Source organism: Schistocerca gregaria, chromosome 5 (assembly GCF_023897955.1).
Source record: "Schistocerca gregaria isolate iqSchGreg1 chromosome 5, iqSchGreg1.2, whole genome shotgun sequence".
NCBI classification, from domain to species: domain Eukaryota; kingdom Metazoa; phylum Arthropoda; class Insecta; order Orthoptera; family Acrididae; genus Schistocerca; species Schistocerca gregaria.
Genome location: NC_064924.1, coordinates 169627120 through 169652984, shown reverse-complemented (window position 1 = coordinate 169652984; position 25865 = coordinate 169627120). Strand labels below are relative to the sequence as shown.

The 25865-nt window shown below is 42.8% G+C and overlaps 1 protein-coding gene across 1 annotated transcript in view; it reads right to left on the bottom strand.

Annotated features, from left to right (window-relative positions):
- The window catches only part of LOC126272888 (uncharacterized), a 123643-nt gene that overhangs the window by 57408 nt on the left and 40370 nt on the right, over positions 1-25865 (bottom strand). The window contains exon 2 of the mRNA XM_049976143.1: positions 14110-14248. Within this exon, the coding sequence (XP_049832100.1) occupies positions 14110-14248 (139 nt within the window). The remainder of the gene's footprint in view (positions 1-14109; positions 14249-25865) is intronic.

Here is a 25865-nt window from a genome sequence, read left to right as displayed (position 1 = left end):
ATAAAGTTTCCATCAATAACATAGTTCCAGTTTAAATGTGAAGGTTTCAAAAATAAGAAGATACAACTGTGAAGCCGATACCCGAGAAGCTATCTTTGAGTGTAAGAAGCGCTGTAATCAGTGCCACAAAATTTGGCTGAGTATTCATGTAGTAGATAAATTAATTCAAGTTCCTGTAACTGATTGCAACATCTGTGGAATTTCATATACTGAAAATTGAAAGGAGGAAGTATACAGAGAGATTACCGTCCTTCGGGTACAACGCACGGGAGGCGTGCCAGAGATAAGTCCCTGCAGTCGCACTATCCTCTGTGTCCTCGGTGGCTCAGATGGATTCAGAGAGCTGCTCGCCCTCTGTAATAAAAAACTAAGGAATCAAAGATCAACTTGAACGGATGTTTTGCGACGTCCGCCCAGACCAAAACGCAACGAACAATACCGAACAAAATGAAAAATAAGAATTAAAAAAAGAAAAAGATGGTTAGAGCATCTGCCATGTAAGCAGGAGATCCCGGGTTCAAAAAAAATGGTTCAAATGGCTCTGAGCACTATGGGACTCAACTGCTGTGGTCATTAGTCCCCTAGAACTTAGAACTACTTAAACCTAACTAACCTAAGGACATCACACACATCCATGCCCGAGGCAGGATTCGAACCTGCGACCGTAGCAGTCGCACGGTTCCGGACTGCGCGCCTAGAACCGCGAGACCACCGCGGATCCCGGGTTCGATCCCGGTCGGGGATCACATTTTCAACTGTCCCCGTTGACTTATATCAACGCCTGTATGCAGCTATGGGTATTCATTTCATTGTCATTTATGTGGTGTTCTTACACACGAGAACACTAATAGAACATAACGTTCTACGTGTTTCAGACACCGCTATATCGTCATAAACTGATACACAGAAAACAGCAAACCACAAGGAAAGGAAACATCAACTTGATCTCATAATTTAAGGAGAAAGAAGCACAGTTGCGAGATATCAGGCCCAGTAACCGAACCCGCGCGAAAATTAGGTCCATAATTCTGACAGTACGCAGTTGTGACCTTGTGGAAGAACAGCTTTTAAACTTTCTCGCTCACCGGTTGTTTGCCACTCGCTCCGCACCATCTTAATGGCCGAGCGCAAAGTACTGTGCAGCGGAGTCAGAAAGATGCTGTTTTGTTACTGATAACACGCGTTTTCACTGTGTCCAAGCGCACGGTTTGTAACCTGTAGCTGGTACCAGAGATCTCTTCGCTTCGAACATTTCGTGGTGCGATTGAGAAAGGTAGTGTAAATGAATGAAATGAAATGGTATGTCATTGAATTGGTAGCATAGCGCTATTTAATTATTAACATGCTGTAGCTGTTGTACATTACTTTCTTTGGATTTTAAAACTGGCGTTGTTAGAATGAAGTACATTTGCAACAAATGAGCTGCTCTTCAAAACGGCTGGCATGATAAAATTGTAAGTCACAAATAGTTAACTTCGTTTCATGATAATTCTTCATTTGCTTAGGTTTATTCATTTTGATTTTGAAGCGAATACAGGGTGATTAGGCTGTCCCTACCGATGTTGTTTTATACGAACAGAAATGCTATATCTGTCCTTCAAAAACCGGCTCTGGATTTTCATATTCTCTCGGCTACAAGCAATCTAAATAGCCCTAGAGAAAAAATGAACAGGACCTTCTCTAAGGAAATTACATGTAGTTAAATTTTGTACTGGGATACGTTTTCACTGGAAGCTACCATTTTCAAGTCATTCAAGAAAAACGTACGAAAGTAACCTAAAAAAGCACCTCCACTCCCACACTCATCCCTCACCAGTCATGATTTCTGGTACATTGTTCGTGGCCCTCCCTCCTACCACTGTACAAAAATAATCGACTACGAGAACTATTCCCAATATTCCACCTTATTTGCTCTCTTTTAGTTGGGCTATTATGCCACCAGCATAGTCGGTTATTTCTTTAACATTATTAATTTAAACGTGCTCGTGAGAGTATTAAAGAAGAATGATTTTTGTAGAGATTAAACTATAACTAATTACGTTGATAATTCGATCCAAATGTAACCCTTACAAGTACAGTACTTTCGTAGTCAGAAAGTACAGCGGTTTCGTAGTCAGAAGGCCTAACGAGTACAACGACGTAATTGTTTATGCTGGTAAAATTCATAAAATTGTTAGGTAAAATTTACACAAACATCAGTTTTATAATTTGTTGGTGCTCAACTAAGCCGGCGGCGTGTTAAGGGCAGTCAATGAAGACCAAAGAAGGACGAAGGTGGAAAATAATTCGTGCAGTCGTAATTTTTGTGCAATGGAAGGAGGGAGTGTCATGAAGAACGAACTAGAAGTCACTTTTATATGCTTTTATCGAAAAACTCGAAAACTACGGCCTCTAGCGGAAACACATCCCAACAGAATACTTAATAACATTAAATTCGCTACAAAAAGGTGTTGTCCATTTTTTCTGTGGGACTAACACATAGTTTGCGCTTAGTCAAAAAAAAAAGTTCAAATGGCTCTGAGCACTATGGGACTTAACATCTGTGGTCATCAGTCCCCTACAACGTAGAACTACTTAAACCTAACTAACCTAAGGACATCACACAACACCCAGTCATCAGGAGGCAGAGAAAACCCCTGGGAAGCCCTGGGAAAAAACCCTGGAAATCGAACCCGGGATGCGAGAACGCTACCGCACGTGCACTTAGTCAGCGAGAGACTATCAGTCTCGCATGTGGTTTTTGAGACAGACATAACTTTGCGGGTTACATAAAACGGCATCGGTAGGGGTAGCTAAAAAACTCTGAACCTAGCTGTAGAATATTGATACGAGAATACGGTTAAAATAATATGTGCGTGCAGTTAACATATTACTATTTTTCGCGTATAATAAAGTGTTCTCGAACAAGATTTCAAAACACGTTCGGCGGATGTGTCCGACCCTCCTCTTCCCTCACCTTCAACGTCACGTGAAAAACATGGCTCTGGTTGTCGCTCTGCCGCTCATTACCTAGCGCTCGGGCGTTTGGCGGTTGAAGCGGGGCGAATGGAGTGACAAACAAACTGTGCACGCTTAAGCTTAAACGGCGTACTTTCAGGTGAACTGTCTATTAGAACCATGGCCAAAATTTTCGCGTTGGACCGGTTGCTGATATCTTGCAAGCATGCTGCTTTCTCATCAATATATGAGATCAAGTTGGGGGGGGGGGGGGGGGGGGTGTTTCCTTGTGCGTCATGATTTAAACAAGGAAGGAAAAGACGGATGTTCGCAGAACTGCAGTGAGTTCTCTCTCTCTCTCTCTAGCGCGTGTGTGTCAGTGTCAAATAAAGAGACATAGTATGCGACAGTGTATTTCATAGCAAAATGCAAAGCTGTGGACTCGACTAAAGCCCAGAAAGTGCTGCGCTCTAAATCTACATCTGTACTCCGCAAGCCAGCTCACAGTGCGTGGCGGAGAGTATTTTGCGTGCCACTGTCACTTCCTCCTTTCCCTGTTTCAGTGGCGAATGCTTCGCGGGGCGAACAATTGCTGTTAAGCCTGCGTGTGGCCCCCAAACTCTCTAGTTTTATATTCATGATCTTTTCGCGAAAATTGAATTGGAGGAAGCAATATGTTGGTTGATTTCTAGGAATTACGCTCTCGGAATTTCGACAGCAAACCACGCTGTGATGGAGAACGTCTTTCTTATAGCATCTGCCACTGGAGTCAGATGAACATTTCCGTGACGCTTTGGTGCCGACTAAATGAACCTGTAACGAAACGTGCTGCTCTTCTTTGTGTCTTCTCTTAGTGCTATCTGGTATGGATCTCAGACTGACGAGTAGTATTCATTTATTTCGTAGTCTACCTCCTGCTGTTGATGGACTTCATATCCTCAGGATTATTCCAATGAATCTGTTGGGCATCTGCTTTACCTGAGATTAGTTCTATGTGGTCATTCCACTTTAAACTGTACTATGCGCATACTCCTAAATGTTTTATGGAAACAGCTTCTTCTACTGGTAGCTTTCCATCGTGTCGATACACTTTCTTTATGTTGGGGGTCAGTTGCCAATTCCTGCATCAAGCGTCGAACCTCTCCTCGTCCTGTTGTATTCCGCTACAATTTTTCTAGCATACTTCTCTATGTATAAGAGAGTCATCCTCTAAAGGCTCGACGGGACTTCAGATGTTGTCTGCTAGGTCATTTTGAAACGTCCCCTTTGACTAATTATGAATTGCTGTGCTGGTAAACTTCTACGTTATTTGATTTTCAAACAGTTGAGCAAAACTGAACGTACTCAGACAGTTCCCTCTTTACTTATTCTGATCATTTCTAAACTGACACACAACATTTTTAGCGCAACGCAATCTGACTTTTAATCATCTCTACAAAAGAATGGCCCTGACTAACAATAACTTACACCTTTCTTGAATCGCTTACCTCACAAAAATCTTCATTACTCGAACTGCTGCAATACAGCGAATACCAATACTACCAGCTAAATAAAAGATTCTAACTGCTGAAGACACTAACTACTGATAGGCATAGTTAGCAAATGAAAGATTTTGGTAGAGAACAAACAATGTATTTACCTTAATAGCATTGAAAAGAGATAATATAATTTTGTGACATCTAATTAAACAAATTTCCTTTTTCTGACGGACACAGGTCCAGATCGTCCGCTCAAAACTCTGGCATCTCTCTCTCCACATCCACCACTGCGGGCGGCTCACCTCCAATTGCGCAACGCTACGCGCTGTTCACATCCAACTGCCCAACATTATAATAGCGAATATTCCAACAATGAGTCCAACCAGCCACAGACTGCGCACAGCACAGTCAGTGATTTTCATACAGAGCACTACATGTCGTTACCAACATAAAAACCTAAACAGCCTACTTACAATTTATGTTTATTGAGAAAAGCACACTGAAGACCCAGACAAACTGGTATACCTGCCAATATCGTTCACTGCCCACTGCCTCAACACGACGTGGTATGGACTCGACTAATGTTTGAAGTAGTTCTGGACACCATAAATCAGCAGAGCTGTCCATAAATCCGTAAGAGTACGAGGAGTGGCCTGGAAACCCCTCCTTGCAAGGCATCTCAGATATGCTGAATAATGTTCATGTCTGGGGAGTTTGGTGGCCAGTGGGGCTACTCTGTAGTAATTCTGGACGTGTGGGGTGTCGCATTGTCCTGCTGGAATTGCCTAAGTTCGTCGGAATGCACAGTGTACATGAATGGATGCAGGTAACCAGACAGGATGCTTACGTGTCACTAGTCAGAATCGTAATTAGGCGTATCAGGGATCCCATATCACTCCAACTGCACGCGCTCCACCAATACAGAGCCTTCACCAGCTTGAACACTCCCCTGCTGACATGCAGGGTCCATTGATTCATGAATTTGTCTCCATACCGAACACGTCCATCGGCTCGATACAATTTGGAACGAGACTCGTCCGAGCAGACAGCATATTTCCAGTCATCAACAGTCCAATGTCGGTGTTGACGTGCACAGGCGAGACGTAAAGATTTTTGTGTCGTGCAGTCATGAAGGGTACATGAGTGGGCCTTTGGCTCCGAAAGCCCATATCGATGATATTTCGTTGAATGGTTCGCACGCTGACACTTGATGGCTGGCTCTGAGCACTATGGGACTTAACATCTATGGTCATCAGTCTCCTAGTATTTAGAACTACTTAAACCTAACTAACCTAAGGACATCACACAACACCCAGTACTTGTTGATGGCTCAGCAATTTACGGAAGGGGTGCACTTTTGTCATGTTGAACCATTCTCTTCAGTCACCGTTGGTCCCATTCTTGCAGGATCTTTTACCGGCCGCAGCGATGTCAGAGATTCGATGTTTCATCGGAGTCCTGATATTCATGGTACACTCGTGAAATGATCGTATGGGAAAATCCCCGCTTCATCGCTGCCTTTGAGATGCTGTGTTCCACCGCTCGTGCGCCGAGTACAACATGACGTTCAAACTCACTTTAATCTCGATAACCTACCACTGTAGCGGCAGTAACCGATCTAACAACTGCGCCAGACACTTATTGCCTTATACACTTGTTGCTGACCGCAGCGCCGTATTCCACCTGTTTGATTACGCATGCCTATAGCAGTTTGCTTGGAGCTTCAGTGTAATAGCTCTTAACACGCACTTGGTGTACACCCGAAGTTACTTTCATGTCCGAAGATATCTTTCGATTAAGAATGACAAATGTGTTCTGTTTGTAGAAACTCTTTAATCCAGTCACACAGTTGGTCTGATATTCCGTGCTCTTGTATTTCGTTGATCTGGCGGCAGCGCGGACCTGTATCGAACTCCATCAGGAAGTCAAGGAACACGGCATCCACATTGCCGCCTGTATCTACCTCTTCCTGTACATCACGAACGAACAGAGTGAGCTGGATTTCGCACCATGGTTGTTTTCGGAACCCTTGTTGATTCATGCAGTGGAGATTTTCGGTCTCGAGAAATGTCATAATACGCAAGCATAAAACATGTTCCATAACTCTACAACAGACCGACGTTATAGATACAGGCTTTTAAGTATGTGCGTCTGTTCTGCGACCCTTCTTGGAAACGGAAATGACCTGTACTTTCTTCCTATCATTAGGAATACTTCGCTCATCCAGAGAGCTACGTGCTAGAAGAGGATTAAGGTCTTTCGCATAGTCTACGTAGAACTGTACTGGTTTCCCATCGGGTCCAGTGGCTTTGCCTCCGTTGAGCGATTTTAGTTGTTTTTCTGAGACACGGTCACGTATGCGATTGGCCGCGCGGGGTAGTCTCAGGCGTCTTGTCACGCTTCATACGGCTCCCCCTGTCTGAGGTTCGAGTCCTTCCTCTGGCATATGTGTGTGTGTGTGTGTGTGTGTGTGTGTGTGTGTGTGTGTGTGTGTGTGTGTGTGTGGTCCTTGGCTTAAGTTAGTTTACGTTAAGTACTGTGTAAGCTGAGGGACGCATGACCTCAGCAGTTTGGTCCCATAAGATCTTACCACAAATTTCCAAATTTTTCCAACTTATGCGAATAATTAACGAGTCCTAACGGCAAATTAATGAATAAATTCTTTAGCACTATGGCGTCGAAAGGTATGGACGATGAAAAGTACTTTCGTGATTCTCCTGCTGAAAAAATAACAAGAACGTACATAATGGAAATGAAATGAAGTCTCATGCTTCATGACAGAGCGTAGTGGAGCGACGCGGGAGACCCACACCGCTGTACTAGGCAAGGTCCTAGTGGAGGTGGTTTGCCACTGCCTTTACCCGACCGTAATGGGGATGAATGATGACTATGAAGACTACCCAACACCCAATCATCTCGGGGCAGGTGAAAAGTCCCTGACCCTGCCGGGAATCGAACCCTGGACGCCGTGCTCGGCAAGCGAGGAAGCGAGAACGGCGGACAAACATACATTATAGTTGAGAAAAATTAAAAAAAGTACTCTACATGCATCATGACATCTTAACCACGAAAATGTCAAACGTTCCACAATGGTTATCTCAAAATTTGAATTTTATCATTTCCAAAGAAAATCATTGATCTGTTAAGATCTGTGAGTTACGTTCGTGTATCTGTAATTGAGCAATCAGCCCATTTACACGAACCAGCACTACGGGATCCCAGAACGCTTAATATTCTCGAATACTAGAGTAAAGGAAAACCGAGGTTCCAAAATGATGTCTGCCACATCTCACGTCTTTTGCGAACACGTGAACCAGCGCTCCTGATCTTCTCGTAAAGTTTAATAACACACAGGTATTCGATTGTGTAAGGGAGTATCGCACCCGCTTATGTAGGACGGCTATAAAAATTCAGATGTATAGCAGCAGCCGCAACATCGACCAGGGAAGTCTCTTGCAAACGACAGATGGAATTCGCTTCCGAATAGTTAATGCACTGAGGCAATGAGCACGGTTTAAATCTGCAACTTGTAGTATTGAAGTCGTAACTCTGGATTAACTTCTCACAAACCATTGCGATTAACTTCGTTTTATCTTCGAATTGGCCAACTAGGATCACGTAACAACTCCAGTTCCTGTTCTTTCTTTGTTGTTATTTCGAATTTCTCCAGCACTCCTTCATCTTTTCCCTTTGCTATCATTTCCTTTATTCTGTTCACGTTGTTCTCGAATTCTTGGTTTCTTATGCTTTGAAAGCCTTCTAAATTTTGTAATGCATTCTTAAAAAGTTTTCTATCTGTTATTTCCCATTCTTTGATTTTTTTATTTCTAGTCCCTTTCTTATTTCTGTAGTCCACGCTTTTGTCGATTTCTTTATTGAAAAATACTGTGATATTTATTTCATCAGCATGTCCTCATCCATTCGACAGAGGTGTCCAAGGAAGATTAATCTTTGCCTTTTCGTTACTTGTGATATTATCTGTATTTTTCCGCAGGTCTCCTCGTTTCTTCTCATTTTCACACCCTCTGTAATTTGTACATTTTTCTAATAATATGACTTGCAAGTATCTCTCTCCAGTCCAGCTTAATGTTCGTCGTTAAGCATTCACATTCATAAAAACAATTTGATTTTACCATTGTGGTACAATGTTATAGTTTTTTTGCTATGCATTTCTTGTTAGTCAAATCATAAGCTTCATCCATTTTATTAACTATTACATCCATCGCATTTTAATATAACAATTACTCAACACGTTAGCACACCACGTTTTTAGTCTGTTGTGTTTAAGTTCTACATTCACACTTATTGTGAATCTGTGGTGTTTTTCATAATAAGTCTACTTCATTTCTTTTTACACCTGGATCTACCACTCTCAAAGTCTTGCAGGATATGTAGAGTACGCTCAGAAGAGTCTTCTATGGCATAGCAGTTTCCACTCCAGTGCCTTTTCCTCGGTTTTGGTTATGTTCTTACATCTTTTACATGTAGTTTTATGACTGTTATTATTGTTAAAATAAAAATAACGACTACAGCATTTATTTTATTCCTATTACTAAAATAATTAGAACAAATACCACTACTACTACTGTACTACAATTGCTAGTCTGTCATTAGAAAACTCGACTACTGCTAACGTAAGCCGGCCGCGGTGGTCTCGCGGTTCTAGGCGCGCAGTCCGGAACCGTGCGACTGCTACGGTCGCAGGTTCGAATCCTGCCTCGGGCATGGATGTGTGTGATGCCCTTAGGTTAGTTAGGTTTAAGTAGTTCTAAGTTCTAGGGGACTAATGACCACAGCAGTTGAGTCCCATAGTGCTCAGAGCCATTTGAACCATTTGCTAACGTAATATCGTCCGCCGTTTTCCAAGTACACAAATTATTGCTTTCTTTTATAATCCAAACATTTTTCGCCACATGCCTGACATCCTCAGTTGTTTTTTTTTTCTATTTTTTCCTGAAATACACTCCTGGGAATGGAAAAAAAGAACACATTGACACCGGTGTGTCAGACCCACCATACTTGCTCCGGACACTGGGAGAGGGCTGTACAAGCAATGATCACACGCACGGCACAGCGGACACACCAGGAACCGCGGTGTTGGGCGTCGAATGGCGCTAGCTGCGCAGCATTTGTGCACCGCCGCCGTCAGTGTCAGCCAGTTTGCCGTGGCATACGGAGCTCCATCGCAGTCTTTAACACTGGTAGCATGCCGCGACAGCATGGACGTGAATCGTATGTGCAGTTGACGGACTTTGAGCGAGGGCGTATAGTGGGCATGCGGGAGGCCGGGTGGACGTACCGCCGAATTGCTCAACACGTGGAGCGTGAGGTTTCCACAGTACTCGATGTTGTCGCCAGTGGTCGGCGGAAGGTGCACGTGCCCGTCGACCTGGGACCGGACCGCAGCGACGCACGGATGCACGCCAAGACCGTAGGATCCTACGCAGTGCCGTAGGGGACCGCACCGCCACTTCCCAGCAAATTAGGGACACTGTTGCTCCTGGGGTATCGGCGAGGACCATTCGCAACCGTCTCCATGAAGCTGGGCTACGGTCTCGCACACCGTTAGGCCGTCTTCCGCTCACGCCCCAACATCGTACAGCCCGCCTCCAGTGGTGTCGCGACAGGCGTGAATGGAGGGACGAATGGAGATGTGTCGTCTTCAGCGATGAGAGTCGCTTCTGCCTTGGTGCCAATGATGGTCGTATGCGTGTTTGGCGCCGTGCAGGTGAGTGCCACAATCAGGACTGCATACGACCGAGGCACACAGGGCCAACACCCGGCATCATGGTGTGGGGAGCGATCTCCTACACTGGCCGTACACCTCTGGTGATCGTCGAGGGGACACTGAATAGTGCACGAACCCATCGTTCTACCATTCCTAGACCGGCAAGGGAACTTGCTGTTCCAACAGGACAATGCACGTCCGCATGTATCCCGTGCCACCCAACGTGCTCTAGAAGGTGTAAGTCAACTACCCTGGCCAGCAAGATCTCCGGATCTGTCCCCCATTGAGCATGTTTGGGACTGGATGAAGCGTCGTCTCACGCGGTCTGCACGTCCAGCATGAACGCTGGTCCAACTGAGGCGCCAGGTGGAAATGGCATGGCAAGCCGTTCCACAGGACTACATCCATCATCTCTACGATCGTCTCCATGTGAGAATAGCAGCCTGCATTGCTGCCAAAGGTGGATATACACTGTACTAGTGCCGACATTGTGCATGCTCTGTTGGCTGTGTCTATGTGCCTGTCGTTCTGTCAGTGTGATCATGTGATGTATCTGACCCCAGGAATGTGTCAATAAAGTTTCCCCTTCCTGGGACAATGAATTCAGGGTGTTCTTATTTCAATTTCCTGGAGTGTATAAGAGACCTGAAGAGTGACACCACACATTCCACATTTGTATATCACTTCATCAAAATAAACCACCGCCAAAGTGGCATAGAAACAGACTTCCAAATCCTAAAACACAGTAACCATCTGTACCGATTTTTAACAACAGAATAACATTACCACATCCAAGAGGCTATTACACAGGGCATAAATTTTATCAATGACCAAGCAGGACTGTGTAACAAAACACTATTAAACACTCTAAACGAATTATCGCACAACACAAAATAAAATACAAACTCATACACAGAATGGAAACAACCGAAAAAGATTGAAAATTCGCAGTCGGCAAACCGAAACAGTGTTGGCAGCACTGGCGTCAATCGCACACGCTTGAATATTAAGCTCGTGGACGTAAGTAATTAATTCTATAATAACAGTCAATTTAGGTAATATTACACCGTAACGAAGTTAGAGTCTGTTTTATATTATCTATTGAAGGTTTTACTCGTTTCCAAGTATTTCTCTAAAAAACAAAAACATAACCTAAGGGCCGGTTTCCACGTTGTTTAGACGTAGATTTAAATACAAATTTAAGACATTTCTTTAAGTATTAAGTGAAGAATTTAGGTTGTTTTCATTACACATATATTTAGTAGTGCCGTATCTACTTGGGGAATTCAAGTTTGTAAGTTCTATTTTTTATTTCCCTTCAAAGCGCGTAAAGTACGTATCGCGCATACACAATCGTTGGCCAATTTTTTCAGGTTTACAAGTTTTGATTTTTAACGTTAGTTTAACTGCCTTAAGTTACTATATTAATAGTATAAACGTATATTAGTGTTCCACATAATTTTAGTGACATTTGTGGTCTGTAGTTACTAGAATATTATTGTTATTGCCTAGATAAATTTTGTAAAAGTATTGTAAACAACAAGAGCGAGAAGTGTTTGAGTTGCCATAGGAAAGTCAGTTCTGGGATTCTGTGCAGTTGTTGTGGCAGATGTTTACATTAGGGTGAATGTAGTGGAATGGGAATCGAGGAAGTAAATGGATCACTTCCATAGTATTGCAGATTATGTTCGAGGGATAGGAAAATAGCGGAACAGAAATGGAAGATAAGAGCTCTTCAGGCTGAACTGGATAGTGCTAGAGAAGAACTGTTGAGGTTAAGGGGGGAGAAGGGTAAAGACAGGTGGGAAGTGGTAGCGAGGAACAGGGGCCACAGAAAGAGAACAGTGTCTGACAGTTTCATCATTGGCACAAACAATAGATTTGTCTTGCTACCTAAATCAGCTAAGGAAGAGGCTCAAGTAGATTTAAGTGTACTCAGCACTCAACAGACTCTCACTAGGAAACCAACTGTTGCAAAAAAAGTAAAATGTAGGAGGAAAGTTCTGTTGTTATGTAGGAGTGGGCCAGATCTTGCAGGAAAAATTAGGTGACAGGTACCAGGTCACAAGTATTTTCAAGCACAGTGCAAGTCTTAGGCAAGTGATAGAGGATATAGAACCATTGTGCAAGGGTTTTACAAAGCAGGATCATGTTGTGGTAGTCGGTGGAGTGGGAAACAGTATTGATAGGACCACGGCAACAATATTGAGTGCGACCTGGTAAAAATAGCATCTGCAACAAACTATACAAATGCTGGCTTGGTTCCTTCTTTCATGCGGTATGATCGGCTCCAATTGAGCAGCTCTGTCAGGAGAGTCAACATGGAGCTAGATCAGCTGCTTCGGGCGGCTGCTTTGTCAGGCATAGGATTGGTTCCTGTTGATAGCATTGGTAGGTGGGACTTCAGAAGACACGGTCTGCATTTCAATAGGAAAAGGAAGGGTAAAGTGACTGGGATGATAGCAAAATCTTTAAGGGGGGACACTGAAACTCATGGGAGTACTGTGTAGGCTAAGATCTGTGTCCAATCAACCTACATTCATTGAAATTAAGCTTAGTGAGAAGTTCAGACAGGCAGGTACTAGAGATGTGAAAATATAGCAAGATTTTCATAACAGTACAGTGAAAAACAGTGTTAGTATATCACAAGATTCACATAAAAGCACAATGAAAAATAATGTTAGTATATTGCATCTGAATAGTGTTGTAGCAGGGACACATTCTTGTATAAACAGTCCATTTCCCTAACCTCGCTGTCTTTATAGAAAACGTGAGGTTGTGCCCTTGAAATAATTATAAGGATAGACTCTCAAACGTCCAGAGGACACTTCGTGTCATATCTATTTTCGAGCTGTTTCCGAGACAGTTGTCTGTTTCAGTTGAAATTGCCCCTGTGAGCATGCAAATGTAACTGGCTGAGCTGCTGGGTAATCACCGTTTAAATGACAAATCCTCTTACGTTAAAAATGTCCAGGACGTCTACATTGCTTTTACTCAGGTAGAGTTTCTAGAGTTTCCATATCTCCATTATGAAGTTTCAAACGTGCTATAATATTTCGATCGACGTATTTGTGAGAAAGACCTTTTTCGATTGCATACTAAATAAGTCACAATAGCTTAACAACATGAGGGGAAAATTTGTGACGTTATCTGTGTTTGTCCTTGTGACAACAGTTTGTGCCAGATAACAGTTATGTCTTCATTATTGTTAAATAATTATTAAATTAATAATTATTAAATAATACTTAAAACGGGTTTTGTTTGTCATTTGTGTTGTTGAGATACGTGATATGTAAAACCAAGTTACACACAGTGCGACTGCACTGCCGTTTTAAATGTTCCGCGTTCGCAATTTCCCCTTTTACCCCTCCACACGCTCAGACAGGGTGGCGTGGCGGTGGGGCAAATGTGCACCGAGGCTGAGTGCTGTGGCACTCGTGCCAGGGCATCGAGTGCGACCAAATTCTTGGCTTCCTTTGTCTTAAATGATTCCAGACGGAATTTGAGGCGAACAACGTAGCTGAATCACCATGTATAGGACACATCTTGTTCCAAAAATTGGCTATGAAGTATTCCTCTTGCCACATTTGCCTTCAAAGTATAGTACGGTGAATAAACTATGTAATTCAGTTGTTGAGGCCGAACATTCCTTTGGCTATTCTCAACACACGAAGCAGTCCATCGTACGTAGACAGCTAACGATAAGATTCGAATGATCATACAAACAAAAGAGGGCAACATCTAAATGTATTCTGAAACATCATTTTCATGTTACTATACTTACAATTCCCTCGAATAGTTTGTGCGAACTTATACAGCTGTTTAGCGGGAGCTATTGTTTTAAAATATTCAAATGGCGATTGAATACAGAACTCTTGGTCTTTACATCACCATTAAGATCCACTGTTAACGAAGAAGTCCATGCTTCCATTAAGCAGTACTGAAGCAGTGACAAATTATACGTACTTTTATGTGCTTCCTCAGTCCAAAATGATCGGCATAGTCGTTTAAGAACTGGAGAATGTCCTTTGCTGGTAGGTAAGATTCTTCTCTGTGTGGAATAGGAAAATCTGGGAATCCCATGACCTCTTTCGGAAGATTTGTCCTGAAAAAACGTTCTCATGAAACTGAAAGGGAATTTTAGAGTAACAAAAATAATTGAATCACAAATGATATATAATTTGGCATACATTCTTTTTACTTTTGTTTTTGTGTAGGCTTACATTAACAAAACTGATGTGCAAGTATACTACAATGATATTTTAAAAATAGAAAGTTTTCTTTTACTTAGTAATAAAATGATAATGACTAGAGAAAACCACAATATGACATTTCAACACGAAAGGTCCACTTCACTCAATATATTTGTGAAATAAAAAATACGTTTTCTGTACCATGATATTCCACAGGACAATGTTCAACAAAAAAATATTTCGCAAAATGTGGCAAAATATCAGCAATTTTGTTTTTAAAAAAAATCGTTTTAAGGTAGTGTGCTTCGAGTGCTATAAACTTGTCTAAGTGAACTATCAGCATTTTCCTGCTATTCCCTCAAACAGTGCATGTTATTTCTATATGAAGCGATCCAGACCTTGTTTAATAGCAATTTTTTTCTTACCAAGCCATATTTTCAAACTGAGATAAAGAAGACAATATCTAAGCAAACTTTTGTTTCAAATGATTCGATAATGAAAGTACAGAATATGTAGACCACAAAAGTGTACTTAACTAACTAAAATGTTTTACCATAAATGGCATTTCACTTGTGTGTTCCTACGGGATAGGTAGCAGTCACATTGACAAACTTCACCTAAGGAGTACAACCCAAGTCAGAACTGGGTAATGTATGGTGTGGGGTACCATAAGGGTCATTACTGATATCTAGTTCTATTCTTAGCCTACACAAACAATTTAAGAGTGACTTTAAAAAGGACCCAAACTCAGTTTTATCAGAAAGAGCTCAGATGACAGCTGGACGACCAGTTCACAACAAAGGTTTAGTCTTATTTTCACAGAGACTCATATTATGCAATTTCGAAATGAGCAGAAATGACCACGTGATACTAGGTATGGCACAGGAACTTCCTTATTGTTTAAAAAAATTATAAAACAGAAAATATTGGAGACGGCCAAGTAATTTTCTTTCTTTATTTAAAGATTCGTTTCAAGTTTTATTTCACCGGGTTTTGAAGACGATAGCTTGAACGTGGGCTTCGTTCTGCTCAGTCCATTTGGAGAATCTAAATCAGAAGTTTCAGTCCACTTCATCCAGCATGTCTCTGGGTGTTTTGGTAATAGCAGCATGAATATTGTTCCGCAGCTGGCCCAGGATCCATGCAGGATTGGTACACACGGATTCAAAACAGCCACATAAGAAAAAGTCGCATGAGGTTAAATCTGGCGAGCGTGCTGGCCACTGAAGATCGCCCCTCGAAGAGATGAGACAGTCGGGAAAATGTTCGCGCAAGAAGAGTCATTGACGTACGCTGTGCGCCAGCAAGGCGCGCTGCCAAGATTACGTAAGATGCTAAGCGGGTTGCGTCAGCCGCCTTTATGACGGAACATGCTGTTGCCTCCTTGAGCCCCCCGGTTCTAGATGTACCCATGTCCGGTTCTCAGCTACGCTACAAATCAATTTAAAATAAAATTTTATTTATGAAAATATTGACAGAGACATTATTGCTTTTCGCACATACCATATTTCTGAATTGGCTAATAAGGATTTTGGTAAATCAGCATATGTTTCTGCTTCTTCTTTGTCATTGTATACCCGTAACAGGAGGAAAATATCCATAAACGAATCTGTATTTATTTGGGTTAAAGGCAAAGGTGTATGTGAATATGTAAAGTTTGTTGGCGATTGTACTGTACAGAAGATATCGCCGCCGTTCTAAACAAACAGTCTACAAGACCATCGAGAACATCGAATTCGCTACAACAGCTGGAGACAAGAAGAACCGTATTCCAGTTAAGTCCGTCGCTGCACAAGCTCTGCTGGATGGTCCTGCTGTTTTCGTCAGTTGTAGACTTAATTTTAGTTTAGATATAAACGATTCGTTTGGTCATGGTAACGGGTGGTTTACCGTTGCCATTGTTCGTGGTGGTACAGGAGTACCAAGTGTTGGTGGACTTGAAAGTTTTGTAGATAGAGACGTTATTGCATTTCGCACTTACCATATTTCTGAATTGGCTAATAAGGATTTTGGTAAATCAGCCTATGTTTCTCCATCTGCTTTGTCATTATATACTTGTAACCGGAGGAAAATATCTGTAAACGAATCTGTATTTATTTGGGTTAAAGGCAAAGGTGTATGTGAATATGTAACGTTTGTTGGTGATTGTACTGTATATTTTCATTAATAAAGTTTGTTTATATAAATTGATCTGTAGCGTAGCTGAAATCCGAGGGCTCGTGCTACTGGAATAGCTCATGTTTTGTTTATTCCGCTTCCAGACAAATAAATATGTGCCTCGTCATCGACACCCACACATCCAGATGTCAGACACTCAGATTTGGACCAAACGTTGTACGTCAACAGAGTATCAACCAAAACTCCCATTTAGTTCGTACTATGGGCTGTCGTCCAGCACAAGGACGTAAACGTTAATTAAAAGTAACACCAGAACTACCAGAGCACATGAAAAGCATATCTGTGAGCTTTCTTATTTGTCTTTGCCGTGAGAGAGTTGATAGCGCGCATGCTCGTTCTCCGAAGGGTCCGGGGTTCAAATCCCAATTATGGCAATTCTTTTTTACTATGTGTGAAAGTGTTATCTGGGACATTTTCCTGACATGTAAAACAGCTGTTTGGAGTTTACGGCAATGTTCTCTTGGCAGTCTGCTTTCGCATTCTTTCTTTGAAAGTAGTAAATCTATAGAGTACATTTGTAATTTTACAGAATATACACTCCTGGAAATTGAAATAAGAACACCGTGAATTCATTGTCCCAGGAAGGGGAAACTTTATTGACACATTCCTGGGGTCAGATACATCACATGATCACACTGACAGAACCACAGGCACATAGACACAGGCAACAGAGCATGCACAATGTCGGCACTAGTACAGTGTATATCCACCTTTCGCAGCAATGCAGGCTGCTATTCTCCCATGGAGACGATCGTAGAGATGCTGGATGTAGTCCTGTGGAACGGCTTGCCGTGCCATTTCCACCTGGCGCCTCAGTTGGACCAGCGTTCGTGCTGGACGTGCAGACCGCGTGAGACGACGCTTCATCCAGTCCCAAACATGCTCAATGGGGGACAGATCCGGAGATCTTGCTGGCCAGGGTAGTTGACTTACACCTTCTAGAGCACGTTGGGTGGCACGGATACATGCGGATGTGCATTGTCCTGTTGGAACAGCAAGTTCCCTTGCCGGTCTAGGAATGGTAGAACGATGGGTTCGATGACGGTTTGGATGTACCGTGCACTATTTAGTGTCCCCTCGACGATCACCAGAGGTGTACGGCCAGTGTAGGAGATCGCTCCCCACACCATGATGCCGGGTGTTGGCTCTGTGTGTCCGCTGTGCCGTGCGTGTGATCATTGCTTGTACAGCCCTCTCGCAGTGTCCGGAGCAAGTATGGTGGGTCTGACACACCGGTGTCAATGTGTTCTTTTTTCCATTTCCAGGAGTGTACAATCAGGACAGAAAAATACAGAAATAATTGCATCACACGTGCGGAAGTAATGATAATAATAATACACAGAATAAAACTAACAGTAGTAAACATAAAGAAAATAATATATCTAATGTATGCGGCGCCGCTATCTGCAGTCAATAATAATAATAATAATTATTATTATTATTATTATTATTATTATTATTATTATTATTATTATTATTATTATTACCGTTAGTAATTCCACACTCGTGATGCAATTGTTTCTTTATTCTGTTGTCCCATTGTTTCTGTTTATTCTGTGACACTACAATTGCACTAGCTGCCTCACGTGTTTGGCACAACGCCACACCTATCTATGCAAATGTACTCTATAGGCTTGCTAATTTCAAATGACGAAGCGAAAGCAGACTACCACAAGAACATTTCTACAACGTCCGAAAAATCAATACCGCTGTTCGATCGCGTCCGTGTTGTTATTTTGTGCCAGGAAGGGCTCTCAACAAGGGAAGTGTCCAGGCGTCTCGGAGTGAACCAAAGCTATGTTATTCGGACATGGAGGAGATACAGAAGAAAGTAACTGTCGATGACATGTCTCGCTCAATCCGCCCAAGGGCTGATACTCTAGTGGATGAGCGCTACCTACGGATTATGGCTCGGACGAACCCCGACAGCATCGCCACCACGTTGAATAATGCTTTTCGTGCAGCCACAGGACGTCGTGTTACGACTCAAACTGTACGCAATAGGCTGCATGATGCGCAACTTTACTCCCGACGTCCAAGCGGAGGTCCATCTTAGCAATCATGACACCGTGCAGCGCGGTACAGATGGGCCCAACAACATGCCGAATGGACCGCTCAGGATTGGCGTCGCGTTCTCTTCTCCGATGAGTGTCGCATGTGCATTCAACCAGACAATTGTCGGAGACGTGTTTGGAGGCAACCCAGTCAGGCTGAACGCCTTAGACAGACTGTCCATCTAGTGCAGCTAGGTGGAGGTCCCATGCTGTTTTCGGGTGGCGTTATGTGGGGTCGACGTATGCCGCTAGTAATCATGGAAGGCGCCGTAACGGCTGTACGACACCGATAGTGCAACCATATCGGCAGCGTATTGGCGAGGTATTCGCCTTCATGGAAGACAATCCGCGCCCCATCGTGCACATCTTGTGAGCGACTTCCTTCAGGATAACGACATCGCTCGACTAGAAAGGCCAGCATGTTCTCCAGACATGAACCCTATCGAACATGCCTGTGATACATTGAAAAGGGCTCTTTATGAACGAATGACCCACCAACCACTTTGAGGGATCTACGCCGAATCGCCGTTGAGAAGTGGGACAATCTGAATCAACAGTGCCTTGATCAACTTGTGGATAGTATGCCACAACTAATACAAGCTTGCGTCGATGCAAGAGGATGTGGTACTGGATATTAGAGGTACCAGTGTGTACAGCAATCTGGACCACCACCTCTGAAGGTCTCGCACTATGGTGGTACAACATGCAATGTGCGGTTTTCATGAGGAATAAAAATGGCGGAAGTGATGTTTATGTTGATCTCTATTCCCATTTTCTGTACATGTTCCGGAACTTTCGGAGCCGATGTAATGCAAAATATTTTTTGATGTGTATACTTCTCGATACATTCAAAATAAATATACTATACGATCCAGTGACATTCCTTACAGCTGACAAAGGTTTCGTTTTTATTTACGATTAAACCAACAACAAAGATATTATTTTATTTATGTTCAAATTATAAAAACGTGTAATGAGGAATTATTTGAGACTGCAACTTAAAGCACTAAAAAGTTGTGCTAAACCAGGGTCGTCAAAGGCTTGCCAAACTGCGTGCAAGCATGATGTACGGGTCACACGACGGATGAGTCTCGGCCTCTCTCGGTTTTGCTAGGCACTCCTCGGAAATGCTCGGTCACTGTGACGTTTCATTTTTATTGCGGTGCGGCTTTTTGTCGGTCGTTACGATTTTTCTCAGTTCGGCAGAATCTTCGTGTCAGTGTTGTTTACCCTTCGCTATTTGTTCGTGGTATAAAAGGAGCTTTCAGGTCCAGTGGCTCTTTGCTCGAAATGATTAAGTCTAGCGACTTACTTTCAGAATTTTTAAAAAAATGAATGGGAATAACAGAAAAGAAAGATAAAAATTCTCAATATCTGTTATGCAATAAACAGTTGCATAATCGACGGTGCCGCAAATTTGCTGTAGAACGACGTTACAACACCATGCAGAAATAAATTAAGGATTTAGTTGATGAGGAAAGAGCAATTACGATGTTCGACAGACGCGATTCACTGCTATGTGCATCAAGAAACACACCATGCAGAAAGAAATGAAAAATTTAGTTGACGATGAATATGCAAAATGATCGACAGACAGGATTCATTGTTCTGTCCATCAAGAAACACTTGCTAAATTTGCAGGCATCGATCACGTGTTAAATTGGTGGTACGAACAGTAAATTACTGCGCGCGTTATTCCACAGTGAATGGCGACAGTTTTCGGTGGAATTGGACGAAGAGTATGGAGACTTTATTTATTATTGCAAAGTACCTTCGAAAAGCCAAGACACGCGTCTGGAACGCATTTCGATTTAATACCCGCTATTGTTGAATTTATGAAGGAAAAAAGAAAGCAGGAGGGAAAATTTGAACATCCTGGTTGGATTTCTAACGTTGCTTTTTAAATCAACTTTACTGCCCACTGCCCACAGTGAGACATTACTAGGTGAGAAACAAAATATATTCTTATTTGACAGAGATGAATTTAAAAACAAAATCGTATTTGAAAGGGACAAATTCTAACAAAGAACACCGTCAACTACCTTCAGCTGACTGGTGTTAAAGAAAATGCCAGGTCTGAAAAATTCATTGTGACCTTGAAAGAATTACAAGGATGGTTTTCTAAACATTTAGAGGCCTCTGCGCATCTCTTTTCGATACCGTCTGCTGTTTTCACCTACAGATGATACTTATTGATCTTCAGTATAATTCCCGTGTAAAAGACAAAATTCTTTTGTGTTAGTACTCTCCATGAGGCTTTCATTGTTCTCCCTGGAAGAGTAACACCGTTCCGTAATGAGGTTGCAAACACGATAAAATATTTCTCGGCACATGTGTGTGGAAAGCTTTTTTCGGTTATGAAACTAAATAAATCGCGATTACGTGGAAACCTGACTGAAAAAATCTGTGAAATTGACAACATCTGTCAGTATGCCAATAGTCTGTACCAAATAAAAATTCAGCGCGCAAACGAAATAATAAAATACATACTGAAAACTTGTTTTGATTGTGACCTACTTTGTCTAGAGAAATGAAATATGAAATCAAGTCGTATGCATTGGGACTACATTGCCATTTAAATGTGGCGCATTCGCAACATCCTCCTCTTCACGCTCAGGCAGCATGGTGTGGTTGTGGGAGAAATATGCAGCCTGGAGACAGAGCTATGGCACGAGAGCCACGGTACTGCTCACGTGCAGAATTCCTGGCTGTACCTGTGGTAAATATATTTTTAAAAAATTTTGAAGATACATCTGTAATGATTATCATTATATATACAGTTCTTTAGGTTTGTCACTCGAATACGTTGATCAAGAGAGTTATTTAATGTATTGACAGCATATGAATCTATCCTCGAATAAATATATTGATGTATATCAATACCATGCATATCGATATATCCATTGCCAATCCTGTCTTGGCACCTTTTAAAAGAAATCTGTGTTAGTAATTCTAAGCTCCACTCTAAAGTTGGATATTGTACACTACTGGCAATTGAAATTGCTGGACCACGAAGATGAGGTGCTACGGACGCGAAATTTAACTGACAGGAAGAAGATGCTGTGATATGCAAATGATTAGCTTTTCAGAGCATTTACGCAAGGTTGGCGCCGATGGCGACATCTACGACGTGCTGACATGAGGAAAGTTTCCAACCGATTTCTCGTACACAAACAGCAGTTGACCGGCGTTACTTGGCGAAAAGTTGTTGTGATGCCTCGTGTAAGGAGGAGAAATGCGTACCATCACGTTTCCGACTTTGATAAAGGTCGGATTGTAGCCTATCGCAATTACGGTTTATCGGCTCGTGACATTGCAGATCGCGTTGGTCGAGATCCAATGACTGTTAGCAGAATATGGAAACGGTGGGTGCAGGAGGGTAATACGGAACGCCGTGCTGGATCCCAACGGCCTCGTATCACTAGCAGTCGAGATGACAGGCATCTTATCCTCATGGCTGTAACGGATCGTACAGCCACGTCTCGAACCCTGAGTCAACAGATGGGGTCGTTTGTAAGACAACAACCATCTGCACGAACAGTTCGACGACGTTTGCAGCAGCATGGATTATCAGCTCCGAGACCATGGCTGCGGTTACCCTTGACGCTGCATCACAGACAGGAGCGCCTGCGATGGTGTACTCAACGACGAACCTGGGTGCACGAATGGCAAAACGTCATTTTTTCGGATGAATCCTGGTTCTATTTACAGCAACCTGATGGTCGCATCCGTGTTTGGCGGCATCGCGGTGAACGCACATTGGAAGCGTGTATTCGTCATCGTTATATTCTGGCGTATCACCCGGCGTGACGTTATGGGGTGCCATTGGTTACACGTCTCATTCACCTCTTGTTCGCATTGACGGCTCTTTGAACAGTGGACATTACATTTTATATGTGTTACAACCCGTGTCTCTACCCTTCATTCGATCCCTGCGAAACCCTACATTTCAGCAGGATCATGCACGGCCGCATGTTGCACTTTATGTACGGGCCTTTCTGGGCACAAAAAATGTTCGACTGCTGCCCTGGCCAGCACATTCTCCATGTCTCTCAGTAATTGAAAACGTCTGGTCAATGGTGGCCGAGCAACTGGCTCGCCACAATACGCCAGTCACTACTGTTGATGAACTGTGGTATCGTGTTGAAGCTGCATGGGCAGCTGTACCTGGACACGCCATCCAAGCTCTGTTTGACTCAATGCCCAGGCGTATCAAGGCCGTTATTACGGCCAGAGGTGGTTGTTCTGGGTACTGATTTCTCACGATCTATGCATCCAAATTGCTGAAAATGTAATCACATGTCAGTTCTAGTATAATACATTTGTCCAATGAAATCCGTTTATCATCTGCATTTCTTATTGGTGTAGCAATTTTAATGGCCAGTAGGGTAAATGGACGTTTTAGGAAAAATTGTTAATTAGCATTGTGTGTGAAGGCAGATATTTGTATGAAAAAGCCAGTAACTCGTACTGTTTGTCGGTTGCGGTGGCCGAGCGGTTCTAGACGCTTCAGTCAGAAACCGCGCGACTGCTACGGTCGCAGGTTCGAATCCTGCCTCGGGCATGGATGTGTGTGATGTCCTTAGGTTAGTTAGGTTTAAGTAGCTCTAAGTTCTAGGGTACTGATGACCTTAGAGCCATAGCGCTCAGAGCCATTTGAACCACTTACGTGGTATTCTAAATGAAGCAATAAATAAACTAAATAATGAAGGCGGAAAAGTTTTGGACAAAAAGTTTAATAACTGCATGCAACTGCATCACGTACTGCAGACTTCACAATTACCACTCCCTTTATGTGCTAACAAACTTTCCACAATGCACTTAAAGAATCGCGCTTACCGTCTCCGATGGGTTTTGAAATAAATTTGCGCTATTTCATAATCGTTCAGTTGACCTATGGAACTTCCGTAGAACCTCTCATTATAATACTGCTCCGCTGGATCGAAAACGTGCGGAAGATGGAAGAAGGTGGGATTGAAGTCGGTTTCGATTCCCGGCGGGGTCAGGGATTTTCTCTGCCTCGTGATGACTGGGTGTTGTGTGCTGTCCTTAGGTTAGTTAGGTTTAAGTAGTTCTAAGTTCTATGGGACTGATGACCTTAGACGTTAAGTTCCATAGTGCTCAGAGCCATTTGAACCATTTTTGATTCAACTCGAAAATGATACACAGTCTGTGGATCAGGATCTATGGTCAACCACGTCCTCTCTTTGCGATATAGTACTCCTCTCTTTGCGATATAGTACTGACGACGAAACTTTCCTCGATCACCTGGTATTTACGTGTTAAGCTCGTATTAGGCATGTAGGCAAAATTCAGTGCAGATGTCGCGATGAGACCATCAACTGTTAAAATAAACCTAAGCTGTTTTTTTATCTCACGCGACAGCCATCACGTGTTACGCTTATCGTTCTGGCTCTGAGTGCAGTCAAAGTCCTCGACCAATACAGTAGTCATCCAAATGGCCTTGTTTTCCACATGGCGCGCAGCATCGCCGATGAGAATGACCTCGACCTTTAGATCTTCCGTTCGGTATAATGATAGCCTGTTACGTAACGGCCAGTGCTTAGTGTCAGTTACGACAACTCATTACGACGAAATCCTCCTCGTGTTTCTATGAGAAGGGCATGAGGCAATATTACGGTAACCAATGTAATTGGTAAGCAGATGCTCTTCTTGACTCAACCACACCCAACTGGACTGAATCTGTGTGCCCTATCTGTCTGTGTCTGGAGTAAATCTGCGTGCGAACGTTTTCTAAATGTTTGCATTGCGGGACATGGCAAACCGTCTAAAAACTACATTCAGACAGGTCGGCTCACCAGCCCTCGTCGGTAATCCGCGAGGAAGACTCGATCCTTCGTAGGATCGCCTCCCTGTTTACCGGAAGCGGCGATTCAGTGCGATCGGCTATTGGCCGTATCATTACGAAAACACAATAACTGATCAAAAATGCCCGTATGAATTGCTGAAATGAATGTTCCAGAATAATACGCAATCCCGATGAATGGAACACAATACATAGCGTAGCTGGTATTGTATCAGACACACTGCACGAAGAGTACAAGCGTTAAAATCCGTACCGAAGGAGACGTAAACACGCACAAACAATACAAAAAACCACATTGGAGGACACAAGCACGACCACAGATTCTGAAACCTTGGAGGAAACCAAGTGTACATGACTCAGAAGGGATCAACAGTAAAGGTCCAAAAACAGCAACACATGACTGCATGCCGTAACAGAACCACAAACAACACAACAGACAGTAACAATCATGTAACAGACAAAACACCAACAGAAGCAGTGACATCTCATACAAAGACAGTAATAAGGTTATGTCGCCTGACAGTAGAAGGCTCGAATAAATTTTATTCGGAGGCTGCTCCGCCCTCACGACACATTGTTGATTGTTTATAGTATATTATTCGTCTTATTGTGTGTAGGCAGAAGTATATTCGCTTCTTTATGTTAAGCTACAATCAATGTATTTTATATATCACATGTATTTTCTGTATAAACCATGTTTAAACCTTAAGTGTAATATATTAAGTTATTTAAGGAATACTGCAGTCACGTGGCAATGAACTATATTCTACACTCATATTCAGAAAAAAACAGAACGCCTTGAACGACTTGAGATAGGACGTTTATTTTCACAGGACGTGTACATTAGTATGTTGTACAGAAACTATTATTACACTACTGGCCATTAAAGTTGCTACACCAAGAAGAAATGCAGATCATAAACGGGTATTCATTGGACAAATATTTTATACTAGAACTGACATGTGATTACATTTTCACACAATTTGGGTGCATAGATCCTGAGAAATCAGTACCCAGCACAATCACCTCTGTATTGAGTCATACAGAGCTTGGATGGTGTGTACAGGTACAGCTGCCTATGCAGCTTCATCATGATACCACAGTTCATCAAGAGTAGTGACTGGCGTATTATGACGAGCCAATGGCTCGGTCACCATTGACCAGATGTTTTCAGTTGGTGAGAGATCTGGAGAATCTGCTGGATAGGGCAGCAGTCGAACATTTTCTGTATCCAGAAAGGCCCGTACAGGACCTGTAACATGCGGTCGTGCATTATCCTGCTGAAATGTAGGGTTTCGGAGGGATCGAATGAAGGGCAGAGTCACGGGTCGTAACACATCTGAAATGTAGCGTCCACTTTTCGAAGTGCCGTCAATGTGAACAACAGATGACCGAGACGTGTAACCAATGGCACCCCATACCATCACGCAGGGTGATGCGGCCGGCCGGAGTGGCCAAGCGGTTCTGGGC